At 40.0% G+C, this 18913-nt stretch overlaps 3 protein-coding genes across 9 annotated transcripts in view; 1 reads left to right on the top strand and 2 right to left on the bottom strand.

Moving 5' to 3' along the window:
- hip1r (huntingtin interacting protein 1 related) overlaps positions 1-3509 on the bottom strand; it is a 19557-nt gene extending 16048 nt beyond the window's left edge. For both annotated transcript variants that reach the window (XM_082542698.1, XM_082542699.1), the window contains exons 1-3: positions 3251-3509; positions 2866-2929; positions 77-219 (exon numbers count right to left, since the gene is read on the bottom strand). In XM_082542698.1, the coding sequence (XP_082398824.1) occupies positions 77-219; positions 2866-2929; positions 3251-3331 (288 nt within the window). In that variant the 5' untranslated portion in view covers positions 3332-3509. The remainder of the gene's footprint in view (positions 1-76; positions 220-2865; positions 2930-3250) is intronic.
- A 105-nt stretch (positions 3510-3614) lies between these two features.
- ccdc62 (coiled-coil domain containing 62) lies at positions 3615-12500 on the bottom strand. Of its 2 annotated transcripts, none has more exons than XM_082542700.1 (13): positions 12153-12500; positions 12007-12047; positions 11783-11926; positions 11373-11565; positions 10501-10667; positions 8901-9002; positions 8635-8806; positions 7948-8046; positions 7276-7364; positions 6374-6462; positions 5431-5584; positions 4432-4551; positions 3615-4202 (listed from the first exon to the last, which is right to left on the bottom strand). In XM_082542700.1, exons 1-13 carry the CDS (start codon positions 12271-12273, stop codon positions 4113-4115), a joined length of 1581 nt encoding a protein of 526 aa, XP_082398826.1. In that variant the 5' UTR covers positions 12274-12500; the 3' UTR covers positions 3615-4112. The 2 variants fall into 2 exon arrangements, with proteins under 2 accessions (XP_082398826.1, XP_082398827.1); XM_082542701.1 differs by having other exon boundaries at positions 12199-12500.
- Positions 12501-12936: 436 nt separating this feature from the next.
- On the top strand, positions 12937-18892 carry denr (density-regulated protein). 5 transcript variants are annotated; one of them, XM_082541152.1, is made up of 8 exons: positions 12937-13013; positions 15710-15822; positions 15936-15955; positions 16070-16155; positions 17162-17250; positions 17585-17701; positions 17799-17938; positions 18584-18892. In XM_082541152.1, the coding sequence occupies exons 2-8, from the start codon at positions 15720-15722 to the stop codon at positions 18626-18628; spliced, it is 600 nt and encodes a 199-aa protein (XP_082397278.1). In that variant the 5' UTR covers positions 12937-13013; positions 15710-15719; the 3' UTR covers positions 18629-18892. The 5 variants fall into 5 exon arrangements, with proteins under 5 accessions (XP_082397278.1, XP_082397277.1, XP_082397280.1 ...); XM_082541151.1 differs by lacking the exon at positions 12937-13013 and adding an exon at positions 13087-13380 and having other exon boundaries at positions 16070-16163; positions 17170-17250; XM_082541154.1 differs by lacking the exon at positions 12937-13013 and adding an exon at positions 13089-13380 and having other exon boundaries at positions 16070-16154; positions 17170-17250.
- The last annotated feature ends 21 nt before the right edge of the window (positions 18893-18913 follow it).

Below are 18913 nucleotides of genomic sequence, written 5' to 3'. Positions count from 1 at the left end.
GACACAAGAGATTACATATCACCAACCGGAGCGCGGGAGAGTATAAGGTGAAGGAAATGCAAAAAACTGAACTTACATTTCTGTGTCCATCCCTGAGGATTTTGTGAACCAGATAGCAAAACTTCCAGCTCACAATGGAGTTGCTGGATAGAGGTAGGTTCAAGACATACGACCAGAAGGCCGTAGCTCCACCCTCTTTATGAGTTCCCATGATGATATCTGTACAGCTGTCAAGGAGACTCCCAAGTACCAATGCACAAACAGTTCAAAGAAAGTACGGACACACTATTGCAGTCGACTGTCAAACTGTCTGAAAAATGAATGCAGGGTGGCAAAGCCTTCAACAGGCAACCTTTTTAACTGGTTGGCAGGGTGGTGACTGCTCTGGTTGAAATAAAAAAAATCTGAGAATATCTGGTTGATCTGAGAAGATTTAAATTATGACTTCAGTAAATGTTTTCCCGATACATTCATTTACTCAGTCCCTAGTTTGAAATTGTACTAAATACAATATGTTCATTTTGTAAATTAAGGCCCCACTTACTGGGTGTCCCCTGATAACGACTGTGTTACGGCTATTCTTCCCATCCCATGCAAGGACACCTGGATTGGCTGGAGGACTGTTTACTTAGCCTGATAGGCCGAAGGACACTGTCTCAGCTAAACTATGGACACGCACACACATACACTTACACTGATAAGCACTCACTCATCCCCCCTCCCTTTCCAACGCCTTCGATGCTTGTGCCCTACCTGGGAAGATGGCAGTCAACTGGACCAGCGCAGATATGCTGCAGGACCGGATGCGCTGTATACACCGGCTCTCTCTTACCCTTTAAATGGCCTGTATTTATATAGCGCTTTACTAGTCCCTAAGGACCCCAAAGCTTTACATATCCAGTCATCCACCCATTCACACACACATTCACACACTGGTGATGGCAAGCTACATTGTAGCCACAGTTGCCCTGAGGCGCACTGACAGAGGCAAGGCTGCCGGACACTGGCACCACCAGGCCCTCTGACCACCACCAGTAGGCAACGGGTGAAGTGTCTTGCCCAAGGACACAACGACCAAGACTGTCCAAGCCGGGGCTCGAACCGGCAACCTTCCGATTACAAGGCGAACGCCCAACTCTTGAGCCACGAACGCCCAACTCTTTACCGCCCCTGTTGCTTGTCTTGTGTTTCTATGGTGTATTGATAGTCATGTGCTTTTATGCTGAGGTGTTTTTTCTGTTATCAAACTGTTCTCCCACTAGGAGCTCAGTCTGAGTGGAGTTTTTTTTTCTCCTCCTCTTACCTCATGTAGTGTATTTTCGTTGTTTTTTTCCTATCAGCCTACCTTTCTGACATGTCTCCCCAATGTGATGTTTGTGTAAAGTTGGTCAGAAGGTTCCTTTGTAAGTGCGCATGCGCCATTAGCGTGCTGCCTGCTGTAACCCTAATTTCCCTCGGGATTAATAAAGTATTCTGATTCTGATTTATTGCATTTTAATACAATTTATGATTTGGGCTTTCAAAAATTATGAAAAAATCCTGGGGGGAATTAGTTGTTTTCATTCACTTTTTCTATTAAGCTTTCATTCTGAATTGTAATTCAAACAAACCCCCTGCACATCAGAGCGGTGTGCTTCCACCCCTCTGTGGCTATCAGTTTCAGTCACTCTGGCTACTGTACAGGTCTTCTGAGAGTCCACTGGCCCCTTGGCTCCCTTTGCTCACCGTAGATGCCTGGTGGTGCCCATGTGAAATTGGTTCAAAAACACCACCACAATCAGGACTTAACTCTCCTGGATCCATGACGACCACTTGGTCCTCTCACCTCTTTTTGTTTTCTGTTTAAATTATACTGACAGCTTAATAAATCCCTGTAACAGTTTAATACAGTTCAATAACTGCATGAGGTTTTCTAAGTGACAATAAACACAAGCATAACATTGATTGCCATAACTGAGCAGTTTCATCATAAAAGGAGAGACTGACACCGCTCGGATCATATGAAGAGATAGAATCCCTCAGTTCCTCAATTAGATCAACATCACAATTATGAATTTTTTTTTAAAAAGAGATGGTGACAGTGGATAAGCTTAAGACAAAGGGGGAGAGAAAGCAATGGTTTATATACAATCAACATATTTTACACACGCTATGGCTTTGATCTAGGGACAACTGCTGGTCAGTTCACCACTTTACCATACACTGAAATATTCCAAACATTACTGCATGTATAGTCAAAGTTGAAGAGTGTTGGACAGTTGAAAACTCAAGAAATCACGTATCTAAACTGATTGACTGATACATTTCTCAGGCTGTTATTTGCCAGAGGTGGGCGATAACTAAAGTTGATAACTAAAAAAAGGTGTTGAGGGTCTCCATCAGATAATTTTTTTTAAAGAAAATGTTATGTTAACTTTAAAATATGTTAACTGACAACTTTACAAAGACTTTCAGCAAAGTTGATCAAAGGCATATTGTGACTTTTTGCAATTAATAATCCATTTTTTTAAAGGAGAGGTCCTGATTCCCCCCCCCCCCCTCCGGTATTGCCAACAACTTTTCACTCATGCATTCAAATGTCTAAATGTCTCAAGATGCTCTCCAGAATGTGACATTTAGCACATACACTGAGGATCCCCAAAAGCCGAATCTCAGTTGCTTTTCTTTAATTTGATACCTATGAAGCCTACCCAAATACCTTACAGGGATTCGGTTTTATTTCCTTAGCAAATGTTAGCATTGTCCCAATAAGCCAGTCAGCATGAGCTATTTATAAAAAAAAAATAAAGATGTATATATGAAATTGTATTTGTTTTGTATATCCAGTAAGCCTGGTTAGCAGGAAACCTGCTGTTAAAAGGATACTGCGTACATGTTTGTCTTTTGGTGGTGTTTCAGCTGTGGTGACAGCTTTGCTGATGCTGTGGAGCTAAAAGAAATGAAAGAAGAGCAATCAGGACACGAGGAACTAGTTAACACAGCCACATCAGATTGAACTTCAAGATTAAGACATGACAGAAATAACACCAGTGAATTTCCTTGACACGTGATATATTTAACAAGATTTTCCACTAATATGTCAGAAGAAGTGAAGAATTTGACATTTCGATACTGTCTGGTAGTACCCATTTGACAGTTAAAACTAGTTATCATCAAGTACACGGTGTGAACAATAAGGAAGACTTTAAAATCCACAGATTGGGGGGAAAGACATCAAAAAGTTATCCGTCACAGGAACAAAGTGACTAACCTGTTGTTTTCCGAACTGTTCTTTCTCCGCAGCCAAAGCCTTTTCCGTCTTATTATCACTCTTATTCTTCGTTTTACTCATGTTTTCACCGAAAAATAGAGACACATAAATCCAAAGTGGTCCCACACACAGGTTCAGGCTCCTTGTCCGTGCTCTCGCGCCTCGTTAAACCACAAAGGTGAGTCAGGTGCGGCGCGCGCACGTCACCACAATCCTGCTGGTTTGGCTAGCTCCTTCAAATTACCACAGGATGCTTTAAAAAAGCTGTCCGAACAAAGCAGCTTCCATCCAAACCCATAAATAACACAATGAAAGGAAATGAAAAAAAAGTGTGCGACTGTCAGGTAATAAAGTACCATACATGTAGGTTATATACAGATATTTTTATTTAAAAAAACAAACAAAAAAACGTAAAAGCTATTAAAAGACGCAGACATTTCGGCTGAGTCACCAGGCTGATCTGTAGCCCGTGAAACTGGAAAAACGGTACAAGGACACACCACCCATCAGCCCTGTAGGACTGGTTTCCCATCTCACTCACTCCACACGTTTCAGCCTTTAAAAGCCACAAATAAGATTTTAAAAATACACTCTTTGGCTTTGTTAATCAATGACATTTTTGTATGTCTTTATATGTTTAAATACTTACAGAGGACATATTCACATCTCACAATTTAAAACAATATCAGTGATATAAAAACATTTCACAGTCTGTATTTATACTTCACCTTTTCCTGGGAGGCCTTAAGGTTCAACAAGTGGTGCATGCAGTGCTTAATATAGTAACACTGATTTTTCAGTTCAAAGTTAGTGCTCAACAGTTGTGTCACTTTGGTAAATACTGAAACATACATGAGGAAAATCAATTCTTCAGCTCAGTCATCAAGTCCATGTGATTTACTGGCTGGTTGGTGTTATGTTGAGGACGAACTTTGGGTGGAGCTGGACTGGTCTGTTAGAGAAAAAGAAATAAGATCAAGCTGGTATGATTAACACACCCAAACAGGAGGAACTGAATATTTTTTATCCTTTTCATGTCACACCCCATGAACACAAATAAGGAGAGAGAGAGATGAAAAGAGGCCGAAAGTCATGAAGGTACTTGAGGATGGAGGTACTTGGGTGATGTTGGGGTGTCTGGGACTCCTGGAAATAAAAAGGGTCAGTGGGCTACAACTCACCATTTGGCTGCTATTCTGTAAAGAACTGTGGAGTCTCAGGATGCTGTTCCCTGAACCAGCCACAACCAGCCTGGACTCATCTAACAGCTGCTGCAGAGAGCATCTGGAAAGAGGGCCGTCCTGATGAGAGAAGGAAAGAACTCTTGGTCTTAATGGAATACTTCAATATGGTGACGGATTTGTTTTGCAATGCCTGAAAAACCTTACGTCACTTTTGTCTGTGCTTATATTAGGAGTTACTTAAAATCTTGCTAGTTTAGCTTAAAATAACAACTAGAAACAGAAATATCTTAATTTTTCCAACCTGAGCAGCATTAAAAGACAACTCCATTGTGTCATCATTCTTTGCCAACGCATGTTTCAGAACTGTCACCAGCCTAAATTGTGTGGTCAAAAGTATTTCATTCCGGTTTCCATATAAAAAAAACACAGACTTACTTCTAGCACAATATTTTTGTTTTTGGACTCTATCAGAGTAGCTTTGGGTGACTGACAGTTGAATTTAACATATACAGGTCCTTGGTGTACCCCCATAGTTTAACTTGTAAAATGGTAAATGGCCTGTATTTGTATAGTGCTTTACTAGTCCCTAAGGACCCCAAAGCGCTTTACACAACCAGTCATCCACCCATTCACACACACATTCACACACTGGTGGAGGCAAGCTACAGATGTAGCCACAGCTGCCCTGGGGCAGACTGACAGAAGCAAGGCTGCCATATCGCGCTATCTGCCCCTCTGGCCATCACCAGTAGGCAACGGGTGAAGTGTCTTGCCCAAGGACACAATGACCGAGACTGTCCAAGCTCGAACCGGCAACCTTACAAGGAAGGTTGTCAGTCTCCCAACTCTTGAGCCACGATCGCCCCTTGACATCGCCCCATCTTGTCTTAAACAACCTATTTTAGCCCCATTCCCACCCTCCCTACAAACTTTCTTCTTATATGCTGTCCCTGACAAACAAGAGGTTTGTAGAGAGACTTTATAAAGTTGTCTTACATCCATCAAGTAAGCTGAGAAGACTCCCTGGTTACAGTTGTTTGAGCTTTGAAGAGCATCTGCAGGCAGATCATCATACACAGATTTTAAGTTCTTCCCTCTGAGTGAAGAAGGTGACTCATCCTTCGGATAGTTACATGTTAACTCATCCTGGCTGAAACACAGAGAGAGACGCATTCATTAATCTTTTGTTCCTGTTAAAAATCTAGAAGGATTTTTCACAACTTTACCACATTCAATTTAATATACAAAACACAGACACTTACTAAATTTGAGATTTAAGAATTAGACATTTAGACATTATCTGAGTCTTACGAAACAATTAATTCATTCCTACATTGGACTGTACTGGACACACACACACTGAATGTTTATGGGTTTTTTTAGTATGTTGTCCAGTCAACAAGCCAGCTGTGGGTATGTGTGCTGCTATCAGTGTCCAGAGTCTCTAAAAACCCCACAGTATACCTACTGCCAACAATATAATCCACACATATTTACTCAGTGAAAGATTAGTTTGCTGGAATGGGTTTGTGACATGATATGCCTGCAAAGGGTCTGTAACCATGTTGGTTTAAACCACCTGCTGCCAGCTGTGCAGCCTCTGTGGTTTTAATAACTGTGGGCTCTAAAATGTATTTCTGGCTGCACAAAACAGTGGCACTGCCAAAAAGACAGGAGGCAGTATGGATGGACATAGTGAAGAAGACAGAATAAGACTCTATGGAGGGGAGGGTGAGATGGAGGCAGATGATCTGTTGTGGCCACCCCTAACAGGAGCAGTCCAAAAGCAGCAAAATTAGTGCAAACCATTGAACAACAATATGTGGAAAAGCTACTATACTGGGGTCAGGACTACCAGAAAGTAGTTCCTTCACATATTTTTGTTACATGGTTTGCACTTTTTTTGCTGTTTTGTTTGTTATCCTAGGACATTATTCACCTGCCCAATAATCCCTGACTGGTCTTCCCCTTCAGGGTTTCACAACTCAGCTGCATCAGCTGCAGGTCATTCTGCTGATTCTCACAAACCTGCACACACACAAACATGATCACTTGAATGCATTTTTTTTAAACTTAAAACTTTCAATTATTAAAAACATGACCCCACATGACAGGCGGGGTTCAAACCAGAGTAAATTGTCTGCATTTATGTTGAAAAGAGAGAGACGCTGAAAGAAAAATTCTAGTAGTAAAAGTGGATTTAAAGATTCTCACTTACAAACAGATGAAAACTACCTAAAAATTGTAACTTAATATAAAAATATGTTTAATGATCATTTAGAGGCACACTATATCAAGTACCTAGATGACAATGAGACAGAGATGTAACAAAAAAAGAGACTCTGGACACTTGGAAATAGATTTGAAATTACTGCATTCCCCCTGAATTATAGACACAAAATGACTGCAATTACGTGAAAACATGGAAGCACATTCAGACACAAAAAAGTTTCAAAAGAACTGGAGAAAATCATGGGAATGGCTGAAAAAAAACATCAGCCAAATTCAGTTCAGGGGTTTTACTAATCTACAGGAGAAGCAGGAGACCTTCATGTGCCTGTGCCTGAGGTTCCACTGTCTCTCTTTATTTACCCTTTATAGCCTGTTACTACTTCAAGAAGCACTAGACAATGACAGTATCCCAGAGTCAAACATCTGCGTTGTGTAACTGCAGAAACACTGAGGTATGTTGTCCAACCGGTAAGTCACCTTATGCTGGAGGAATGAGGAAAGCTGTACTTCCAGAGCTGGGCTCCAGTTACCACAGTATATTTTATGGGTTCACGCTTATGATGTTTTGTTCAGTACTCTCAGGGAAATACTACATGTTAGAAACTATACCTGTCGTAGGCAGCGGAGCTCAGACATGAGGCGTTCCTGTTTGGAGTGGGCCAGTTCTAGCAGCTCATCTTTCCAGCTGTTTCCCTCCCCTGGTCAAAGAGATCAAATGCTGTGCTTATCTCTGCAGGAGAGTGTCTTTCTCAGGCTGAGAGGTATCTGAAACAATCTACCCTACAGATTTCTATCGAGAAAAGCAGACTGCTGAGATAAGACAGGACTGCATACCTCATTATCTCTACATACTCCTGGCTACTGAATCTAACACTGTCACTGTTCACTGACGCCATCTACTGCGAGTCATTCACTGAGAATGAAATGCCGATTATTCTCCGTTTCTAGAACCACTTCATATAACTGTCACATCAATATGTTTGGTCTTTTTTACATTAGAAAAAATGATGAAGAGGTTCATCAAATAAAGGAAAATGAAAACAGTTATTTAAAATAGCTATCATACAGATATTCACTCATTATATAATATCAAAGATGAGGACCATATACCAGGATAAAGCACACAGAACTCTACGTAACACTAGCCAGTCCTAAATCTATCCAGCGAGCCTTCAGGGTTCAAAGAGACTTATACGTCAAAAACATATCAAGAAATACATCATGAAGTTTCCACCAATGAAATAGCAGGAAAAACAGTGAGACAGTGTGTTTGCGATGTACCTGTCAGGGTGTCCCCATGAAGCAGATGGAGTTCTTGCTTGAGGCGGATGATCTCCTCTCTCTGGGTGCTGCTCTGTGTTACCTGCTGTTGTAGCTCCTCTATGAGCACAGCACGACATAGAAGAACACGATAAACGACTGATCATGCAAATAAACAGATAACTAATTTTTAACAGAAAGGCCAAACTTTTTTTTCTTCCAGATTTTCTGCTGAAGATCTTTGTTTTTTGGTGTGCCATTTGATGGTTGGACAAGTTCTCCGTTTGAAAAATACGGTCCAACCTGCATCTTGGAAGTTCAGATACCATTAGAGTTTTTATAATAATGATCCTTCATAAAAAGCTCCTGTGTTTTCAATGCTTTATGTGTCAGCACTAAATGGTATGTGTCTTGTAGTCTGTGTTAACAGAATTTATTGTGCATAACTCTGTGAATGCTGGAAAAAAATATACAGCCATACATCCAGACTAAAAATGTCACATGGAGCACATGGAGACAACGTATAAGGGCAGATCTTCTAAATCTGATTCCCAAAAGGCTTTCAATTCCTTTTTATGAGCAGAGTTGCAGACTACTGTTCCATTATCCTTATTTTTCTTTTAACAATATCAGTGTCCTCTGATCATCTGCCCTCTAAAGAATGAGAGTAAATAGGCAACAAAATGACACAAAGTTTTAATAATGTACCTTTGAGCTGTGTGACTTCATGTCTGGCTTCCTTGTAAGACACTTTATTCTCCTCCAGGTCTTTCAGGAGCTTGCTTTCCTGTGAGCGACTCTTCTTCAGAGATGTCTCAAGGTCTTGCAGGCGCCCTGAGAGATCGAGTATACAACTCGAGGCTTTTGCCATATCTTGGTCCTAAAGGGTTAGAATAATTAGATAAAATGATGGGACATCATAAATTGATACAAGACCAGTAGATTATATAGAGAGCAAAGATTTACACGTGTACCTTGAGTTTGAGCATGGAACTGAGCTCCTCCTCCCTGACCTGCAGAGAGCCGACTTGTGTGGACAGAGCCGTGACTGTGGAGTTGAGACTCTGGTTCTTCTCCTGAAAAACAGCATGGACACATAGTTGTATTAATGTGCTAAAATAGTTTTGCATGACTTCCAGTTCAAAATATTCCTTGTTTGTGTTATAACAAGCTGTTTTATTGCCTCTTCATTTAAGAACACAAAAACACAAGGTTTCAACAGCTGCTGGGTGGGGCTCCTTTGGTGGGGGTCTTGGTCTCCTTCATCACCTGAATACCTTTGGGTTTGGAGACTTCCACTGAAAAATACTCAGTTATAACCACAGAGATTGTTCTCATCACTAACAATTCAAATGAAATTTGAATGCAAAGTTGATGTGACTTGTGGCTCAAGAGTTGGCAGTTCGCCTTGTAATCGGAAGGTTGCCGGTTCGAGCCCTGGCTCGGACAGTCTCGGTCGTTGTGTCCTTGGGCAAGACACTTCACCCGTTGCCTACTGGTGGTGGTCAGAGGGCCTGGTGGTGCCAGTGTCCGGCAGCCTTGCCTCTGTCAGTGCGCCTCAGGGCAACTGTGGCTACAATGTAGCTTGCCATCACCAGTGTGTGAATGGGTGGATGACTGAATGTAGTGTAAAGCGCTTTGGGGTCCTTAGGGACTATGTAAAGCGCTATACAAATACAGGCCATCTGTTTATTATTGACCTGTTTGAAATCCATGATAAAATCTCAGAGAACAGAGTGCAAGTGATAAGAATAGGATTAGAGCAACATCAGGTTAGACTGATAGACAGTGCAGGAGGAGCAGCTGGTAGCAGCACATGTGCTTTGAGTTACCATAGCTATACACACCAGTACATCAGGAGTGTAAATGATATAAAAGGCAAAATGAGAATGGAAAAAGAAGACTCAAGTCGCAGAATTACCAAAAGTGATGCTCCCAAAAAAGGCTCAAAAGATGAGGAAATGCTAGAAATAAGGATCCAAGGAATTTGGTAGTGTGAAGACCTTTTGGCTACACAACATTAGACTTAACACACTTTATCCTGTACCATACTTGAAGACAGAAAAAACAAACAAACAGACAAAGTGATATCATGAATGCATGATGTCATGAGGACAGCTAAAAAAAATAGATTTAATGAAACGGTACTAAAACATTATGGTTATAAATTGTTGTTTTTCCCATATTGCCCAGGCCCATATTAGACAAAGGATGTTCAAGATGGAGCTGAGGGAAGAGGAAAAGGGGAAGATCACATAGAAGCTTCTGGAATATTGAACTGCAGTATTGAGGGTACTGAATAAGCACATGCAGAGATTTGGTGTGACAGAGAAGGATGAGAGGCACAGGGTGAAATGGAGGCAGATGATCTATTCTGGCGATCCCAAAAGGGATTAGCTGAAAAAAGTAATTGTGTATCAGGGAATTTTAAAAAACAAATAAAAAAAAGAAACCCAATTCATTCCTGAATCATTTTTAACATTTATCTTTATGTTTCATCACATGAACGACCACACCCAGCAGTACTAAGTGTATCCAACTGTGTGCTGATGTTATGGCGGAACCTGAAAGTACCTGAAAGTCTTGGCATTTTTCACTGATGTGCTTCTGCTTCTTTTCAAGCTCACAGATCTGCTGTCGGGCTTCGTCGAGTTCCTTCTGGGCCTCCTTCTCCCTGGTTTCCACCAGCCGCACATGTTTAGTCAAGACTCTGATCACCTCGTTACGCATCTGCACCTCCTCTGCACACACAAAAAAGAACAAAGTCCCGCCATATGGCCGTTTAACAAAATGGCATGTGTACGCACCTTCATCAACAGCCTCAGTCTGCAGATGATGTGCAAACTATAGAAACAATGTGCAGACAAAGAAAAAATGATTACTTATTAATATAATGCATTTTTGGTCTCTTTACAACTCAGCCGGGGTTCCTACTTTTATTATGGCTTCATAACAACCATGTTATTACCATATCTATACAAATTAATTACACTGTCAGCAACAAGAGAAAAGAAAATCACAAAGCTATTTACAATATTGTCATGGTTTATCATAAACATATTGATATTTCACTTTTGAATCTAAGGAGCTTGGAAAGAAAAGCATCTGGACTTTATTAAGTTTCTTGAAGACTTTTCACCTCTCATCCAACAAGCTTTTTCAGTTCCAAGAACAATTGGTGGAGAGTCACAGATTTTTAAGCCTTATTGCGAAGGCCTAAAAAAAGAAGTCCAGTCACTTTTCTTTCCAAGGTCCTTAGATTACCATAACTGATTATGCTTAATTTCCTTCTACATTGGATTGGTAAATCTTATGTACAGTGCGCTATTGAAGCTGCTGTATCCTGCCTACAGTTGCTGGACATCTGCAAGCTGCTTTGCAACCCAGCTTTCCCCTGTGAGTTTCAGCTGTATTGAACTGACCAACATATCCTTAGCTTTCCTCACCATCTAAATGGGCACACTTCTGCTCCAAGGTCAACACCCTCTGGCGGTACTGTTCCCAGGTATGATGCTGCTTAAGATGGGAAGCAGCCATGGCATTTAACTCTGTTTCCCGGTCCTTTAACTCAGCCATCAGCAGGTGCAGTTCCTTCCTTTGCCTCTGGATGATGGTGCTGCTCAGGTCAGTTGCAGTAAACTTTTGCCAAACACACAAATGACAGAAAACCTCAAATAACAACTGAAGGAATCAATCAGTTATTGTGTTGGTCAAAGGATATAAAACTTTTAAAATTATTTCAATAACTGGGTTTTGAATGCAAAAAACAAACAAACAATATAAACAATAAACACAAATGTGAAAGATTTACCAGCAACATCCTGCTTGATCCTCCTAGCAATCCATCCTCTCTTACCTTAGTTTCCTGCATGCTGGGAGTACGGAAGGTATCTGCTAAGATGGGAGGGGTGCCTTTGGTGCCCTGTTTTGGTCTGCTGTCCATCTTAAAGCTGTTTCGACCAGGTATTTGGTGCACATCAAGTGAAGCACCTTCATTTTTCTTAAAAGTGTCATATAATACAAAACAAATTACAATCACTCTGCTACAATACTATCCCGACATGTGTCGATATTACTCACCGTTTTAACTGGAGTGCTATGCCACCGCTCACCTGAAGCATCTGAAACAAAGCAGAAGTGGATGTTGGGTGGATGAAACTACACCTCTTTTAAAAAAATTTTTTAAAAGAAGGATGGTGGAAATGTAGTTGAAAACATCTGTTTACCATTTGACCAGAGGGAACAGGCTGAGGCTTTTCCAAGAGCACTTACATTTGTGCACAGTCTTTTCCCTTTCTCCATCACATCATTCCAGCTTTTTACTAAAATCTGTTCAATCTCTATCATCAGTCACTGTTGTTATTGTTGTGCCGAGCTTTTTCTGGGGCATCTCTCGAGGGCAAGTCGGTAGCTAGCTAGCTTATTAAGATAGCTAAGATTATCTTACCATATCAACTATCCAAAAGCTTCAAATCTGCTCTAATTTAGAAACATGCTACAAATGTTCCCCCAAAAGTTTAGCTCGTAGAAACTTCAACCAACTTTTGAATGTTGTGACGTCAGTGACGGAACTCCTGCAGAACTTTTCAAAATAATGTAATATAACTCCAAAATAAAAGAACAAGAATAACAAGACTAACAAACACCTCATTAATGCCATATTTGGGAAATTATTTTTAAAATAGTAATAATAATAATAATTGTTATCATTATTATTATTAGTAGTAGTAGTAGTAGGAGGAGGAGGAGTAGCAGTAATTTATTAAATGTATTTCTCCTAAATGGGTATGCCCCTGAAAATTGATAGATTTTCTCTGCCAATGCCAAACATCTTGTTCTGGTATTCACTCTTGTTTTGAGCTTCCTTCCTTAGACGTCTATGAAGGTTCTTAGACAGTAATGAAAACAAAACTAGATGTAAAATAAATCTGTGATGTGTGTTTTTACTCCGAAGCACAGGGGGCGCTGAAGCATATAATCCACCCCTATAACTAAAACAAGAAGTGAATAGGTAAACACTGTACAGGGGAGTGTGACTGCAGTAGGGAACAGGAAGACAACTGATCAAAAAGCTGGACGATATAAAAGTGAAGTTGGACTTGTTTAATTTTATTTCCCGTGAGCTCTATAAGTGAAAGTTATCAGGCTGTATTTTGGTTTTTAAGGCAGACCCATTTGTTCGGGAGAATTTGAATATTTTACTTATTTATTTATTGTAATTTCGGTCCACACTCCACACCAGTTGGTGGCGGTAATGCACCATTTTGCTGTTTGCCAACCGCCAATAAACCCTATACAGAAGAAGAAGAAGAAAACAAGACGCGTTACATGGCGTGCTCCAAGTACGCCAAGTGAACCATATTTCATGAGAATGCTTTTCTAAAACTCTTACGAGCTTGAATAATGCGATCGGTTTCATTGGAAAGACAACAGTTTTAGAGTATATCGTACGGGGTACGTAATTTGACATTTATTCTGTATTTATTCAGCAGCAGAGCGTGTCCACTTTAGCCGTGCGTTAGCTCAGTTAGCCGGCTAAGCTAATTCCTAGATGCTTACGGTGACAGCTGGGCGAATGAATCTTACCTGATGAATGAAGCAGTAAAACTAAACTCGATATTTTTTTTAAAGATATCAGCTCGATGCATCGTGTCCACGGGATGGGTGTTTGCAGAATAATTACTACGGTTTAATTGTAGACTTTACTATAAGCATTGTAGCGAACTATTCTGTTTAATAGGTCAGCTAATGCAAAGAAGCCGCATGTGTTAGCAAGCTAAAGCCTGTTCTTTCCACAGGCAATATCAAATTCATACTGCCTTATATGTTTTATTTTTTCTGTGGTTCTTTCCACTTATGTTTTGGAGCCAGGCGCTAAATTAGTCTGAGATCGGCTGGTGATCAATTTCACTTCAGTCACATCTGTTTGATGCTGTTATCTAGCTGGTACCCTTGTGCCCGATATGTCGTGAAACTAAGGGAAGAGTGTTGGCAAGGCAGGCTAGCATGATGAAATACTGCCAGGAGCCGTGCTCATCCATGTATTATTGTCTGATAATAAATCTAAAGAGACTTTAGTCCGTCGGTTTATAAGTTGTAATGTAAACTTTAATCATGAGTAGTATTTAAACCTTTTCATGTTGCAGTGTAGTCTATGTAAGCGCAGTTTTCACAACTTGTAAGTAAATTCTCTCCCATTCAAATATTTGCTCACCATTCGGACCTCTATTTCATTCCGAACCCAATCCATCCAATCCATATTTTCATGGGATAAAACATCTGATATTGATTCTTAGCCTTTATTTATATATATACATAAAATATGTTGAGGTTGACGCATATTCTTTCTCACAAACGTGTTGGTTAAAGTGAAAAGTTAAAAACTCCACCCAGTTATAATGGTACTTGCTACATTTAATACGCACAGTACCTAGAGTCAGATTCACTCTGGTGGACAAGCTGTGTTCAAACCCTTTCAGAAAAGTCACCCTTTTCTCCAATAATTCCTGTACAGAATAAATAGTTTGCACGTTTTTGCATGTTCACACTTTTGGAAAATGTAAACGCTAATATATCGGCCATGGGCCAGTATCAGGCAAAAAATATCTGCCTGCTGATATTTCACATATATCTGCAAGCAATGCAAATACATGCAGTGTTTCAAACTAATTTAGCTTCTATATATTGACATTTGGTGCCAGCAAAGGAAAGCATGGATTCCTCTGTAAATGAATTATTAAAGAATGCTGTCTGCAAGTTTCTTCCTTTTTATTTGCCAAATAACTTAGTGATATAAGTTCAAACAGAGATGAGACGTGTTAGCATCACGCAATTAGCAGAAACCATAGACAGTATAAAATATGGATGTAGCTTTTGGGTGTGAAAAGTAGCCCAGAATGCGGAAGTGCCTTAAACATGCATTCTATCGAAAGGCTGCCAGATGGTGATAGCTGGGGTTGCAACAAGATTTCAGGTCCTACAGAAGACTATGGGAAGATGGATTTCTGTATTGACGATTATAAACACTTTCCTGTTGCGTTTACAACCTCTGTCACTTGTTATGGATCATACTTCATTAAAAAATTCAATTTGTCCCATAAATCTTGGGCATAACATGTTTTACAATGGATTATCTGTGGTGTCTGCATTGGCTTGTTGTTGATGTCCACTAGTCACTCCTTACCACATCCGGGGTTGGTTTTTTTTTTTTTGTTCTGTTCTTTTAAAACCAAAATGACAGCTTTGGAGACTTCAAAATGGGACTTCAGGAATAGGTGACATCACTGTAGCTCTGTCCATCTTTTATATGGACCAGGGCACTGATTGAACCTTCAGTATAGGAGAAATAAGTATTTCACACATGAATTGATGTGGATGGTATTGTTCTCTAACCTAGAAAAACAAACAAACAAGAACTTGCTGAATATTTTTGCGTTGCCTTAATATACTTGGCATCTCATCAAAGTGTCTGTGCGTGGTAAATATAGATATAAAGTTACCATTTTTTCTTTTTGAATATGTACATTTACTTTGTGAAATGTTGGTAAACTGAATATCTTTGGGAATGTTGTGATATTGTAAATTCTAAAAGGCTTTTTTTTTGCCATTTACTGTCAGTTTAAAGAACAAAAAACTTGCACCCATTTTAAAAACAAAAGAAAGCACATCTTTCTGTGGTATTTTTTAATTGTAATCCTAAAACACAACTCACAAACTACTGGTATTTAACATGAGTTGGATAAATGTTGTGTGTGCCCTGTGTTCATTGTCCCTTTTTTTCTAGTTAATTTCTGATGGCTACTACTGAGATGGAATCTGGGTCCTTGGAAAGCAGATCAGAGCAAGGGACAGCTGACCCTGATTCAAAGTACCCAATGAAAGTTCTTTATTGTGGAGGTGCAGTATATAAAACCACTCATCAAAACCACACTTCATCTTCAATTGTTTTGCGGTGGCCCCTTTTCAAAATGTGACATTAATTTTTGATTTGTTTTTCTCTCTCTCTGCAGTGTGCTCTCTGCCTACAGAGGTGAGTTTGACTATCAGTTTCCATATTTAGTTGTGTGACCCACTTTTCTATAAATATTCAGTTGGGGGTATTTTTTCTGCTGCAATGTAAATAACTGCAGTGTTGTGTCTGCAGTACTGTGAGTACATGCCTGAGCCAGCTAAATGTAGGCAGTGGCTGGAGAAGAACTTTCCAGATGTGTTTGCCAGGATGACTGTAGGTGAGTGGCGTTTCAGATTTTAGATATATAATAATGAATGAATGTAACCATTTTTGCAAGTTGGATGCTCTTATTGATCATGGTCATAGTTTTAAATGTCAGTGTAGGTGCAAGTAATGAGCCAAAATTTCAGGTTTCAGACTGCTCTAAAAACTCATGTTTCAGGCAGGTTATTCTACTCTTGGATGTGTTTGATGTCATAGAGAGGGACTGTTTCTAATATGGTCATCTCAGGTACGTCAGAAAAGACTGTCTTAAAGAGGGACAGATGGTCCGAGGGGCTGCACTAAAACAGCCATGAACATTATTTTGAAATCGTGGGTCATTCACGGACTAAAAATACAGTTGTGGACATTAACAGAATAGCCTTCCTCTAAAAAGATTAGATGAGGTGATAATTATAGACTTAACATTTTGACTCCAACAAAAGCCACAATTTTCTAATATTAGCTGCAGTTGCTGGGTCCCTCACAGTCAGTCAGGATTATTTTTTCTCTAACAGTAATGCTGTTCCCTTACACTGCTGCTCTGAGCAGGCTCTGACGTTGTTCAGGCTGACTTTGTTCTGTGGAAGCTAAATCATATATGTTATAATACCAAACTGGTACTTAGCCAGCTGTTGTGAATAAACTGATCTCTCGAATCGCTCATTTAGGTCATGCTGACATTAAAGTTTTTCTCACGCTGCTCTTTGGATTGATAACATTTAGTGTGATGAATTTTTGGTCAGCTCCATGCTACATGAAATGCTTTTGATTGTCATGTGTACTTTAAAAATATAGTTTTGGAGTTCTAGAGGTCCTGTCTTTGCAAGGTTCACCACAGTGTGAACAGAACTGGCTTTTAATTGTTTAAAACAGACTTTCAAGGCCTGAAAGGTGAAACGATTTGCTGTAAAGATCTGTAATGATTCCAGGCTTTCAAGCTGCATAATAATCCCTTGAAAGCTAAACATGTTGTTGAGGGAGTGGGTTTAATGTTGTTCCATTTTCCATTTGTCCCACTGGCCCAGCAGCGAATGCGCCTAAGCAGGAACCGGGCACTGGAGATGCTCCTCCTGCAGGCGAGGAGGAGGAAAAGAAGAAACAGAAGAGAGGTACGTAAACGTCAGAGGGAAAAGGAATCAGAATCTACTGGTTCATGATTCACTGCTATAGTGCATCAAATTTCCTACATATAAAGTAATGGAATAAGTATGAAACCTGCCTTGTTTAAGGTTTATTTACACTCTGAGACCTCATAGGTTCATTTTAAGACATGGGTCTGATAAACTTGAGTCTACTGATTCCAGTAAGTCTTTAGGATTCAAATGATAGCTAAGGATTGATTGCTTCATGTTGTCTGCATTTCACTTTTTATCAGTGCTTTAATTGTGTGCGACTTAACACTGCATGAGTTTAAATCCGGTTCATTTTAATTGACCTTTTAAGGTGGAAGAGGCCAGATCAAACAGAAAAAGAAGACTGTGCCTCAGAAAGTTACAATAGCAAAGATCCCAAGAGCCAAGAAGAAATACGTCACACGGGTGTGTGGCCTGGCGACATTTGGTGAGAGCTCTTGTGCTGTCCTTATCCTCTAGGCTGCCAAAATCTTATTCCCTTCATGTTTTATTCTTAACATGATTCTCTGGTTTGACTCTTGCAGACATCGACCTTAAAGAGGCTCAGCGATTCTTTGCCCAGAAATTCTCTTGTGGTGCCTCAGTTACAGCAGAGGATGAAATAATCATTCAGGGAGATTTTACAGACGACATAATTGACGTCATTCAAGAGAAGTGGCCTGAGGTAAGCTGGAGAAAACCAGGGTGTGCTGAAAAGGTTCATTCTTAACTTACTCTCTCACTGGCAATTTGTAAAAACGTAACAAAGTTCAAGTTGTTATCAGTGACACCGGCTGCCTTTAAGTGAACTGCAGTTAGCTTCCTGTTGCTTGCATGTGCAACACAGCATACTCCAGCAAACATTTGCAAGAAGAGGGGAGACATGCATAAGAGTACTTTACATTGTACAGTATGTATGTGAGGGACTGGTGTATATACTGTGTCCCTACAGTAATGTGTTTTTAAAAAAATAAGTGCCCCCACCCCCCTCAGTATGTTGCTGTGTTGTGGAGGAATTTTGGCACTCTCTTATTTATAACGTTCGCTCAGTTTTATTGAGTCATTTGTTTATGCAAATCTTAAGGTGCCATCTAGGGCTGGGCAGTAAAACAATAAATGCCATAATAACTATATTGTTCTCAACAGCAGCATATGTTAGTGTCAATATAAATTGGCTAGAACTCATTCAATCCAAAATAATAGCACAGGACAGTGTCGTGGGTCTGTGGACGGTGTGAAAAGCGGATTTTCTGAACTGCTTTTGAAGATGTCCTCTATAATCTCAAACATGACACACAGTTCAGTCTCCGTGTCTCTCTGTGCGTTGTAGGTGGATGATGACAGCATTGATGATCTGGGTGAAGTCAAGAAGTGAAGACCAAATATGCACTTTTGCTGAAAGGATGTGACCTGTAACAGCGACGACCTGGCCAAATGTACACATTAAGTCATTTTATACCTATTTTATTTACTGTACATAAAAAGCTGTGGACTCAGCCACTCACTTGGCATTTTTTTTTTTTAGTTAATAGCTGCTTTCTCTCGTTTGCCAAAGGTGTGGTATGACATGAATCCTTCCCAAATGTTCTTCACTCAAGCAAAACTGTAGGCTAATAAATTTCAGTCTCCTTCACCCTTACACTCTTTCCACATTTGACTT

The sequence above is a fragment of the Aulonocara stuartgranti genome (genome assembly GCF_965226115.1).
Source record: "Aulonocara stuartgranti genome assembly, chromosome: 7".
NCBI lineage: Eukaryota > Metazoa > Chordata > Actinopteri > Cichliformes > Cichlidae > Aulonocara > Aulonocara stuartgranti.
This window is presented reverse-complemented; position numbering and strand designations above follow the sequence as displayed.

Excerpts from the sequence above, each read along its gene's own strand:
- ccdc62 (XM_082542700.1), bottom strand. The coding sequence starts at position 12,273 with ATGATAGAGATTGAACAGATTTTAGTAAAAAGCTGGAATGATGTGATG. Across the intron at positions 8,807-8,900 it reads GTTCCATGCTCAAACTCAAG|GACCAAGATATGGCAAAAGC; the intron begins GTACACGTGTAA and ends CTAACCCTTTAG. Across the intron at positions 7,365-7,947 it reads TCATGGGGACACCCTGACAG|GGGAGGGAAACAGCTGGAAA; the intron begins GTACATCGCAAA and ends CTCTTTGACCAG.
- denr (XM_082541152.1), top strand. The coding sequence starts at position 15,720 with ATGGCTACTACTGAGATGGAATCTGGGTCCTTGGAAAGCAGATCAGAG. Across the intron at positions 15,823-15,935 it reads GAAAGTTCTTTATTGTGGAG|TGTGCTCTCTGCCTACAGAG; the intron begins GTGCAGTATATA and ends CTCTCTCTGCAG. Across the intron at positions 15,956-16,069 it reads TGTGCTCTCTGCCTACAGAG|TACTGTGAGTACATGCCTGA; the intron begins GTGAGTTTGACT and ends TTGTGTCTGCAG.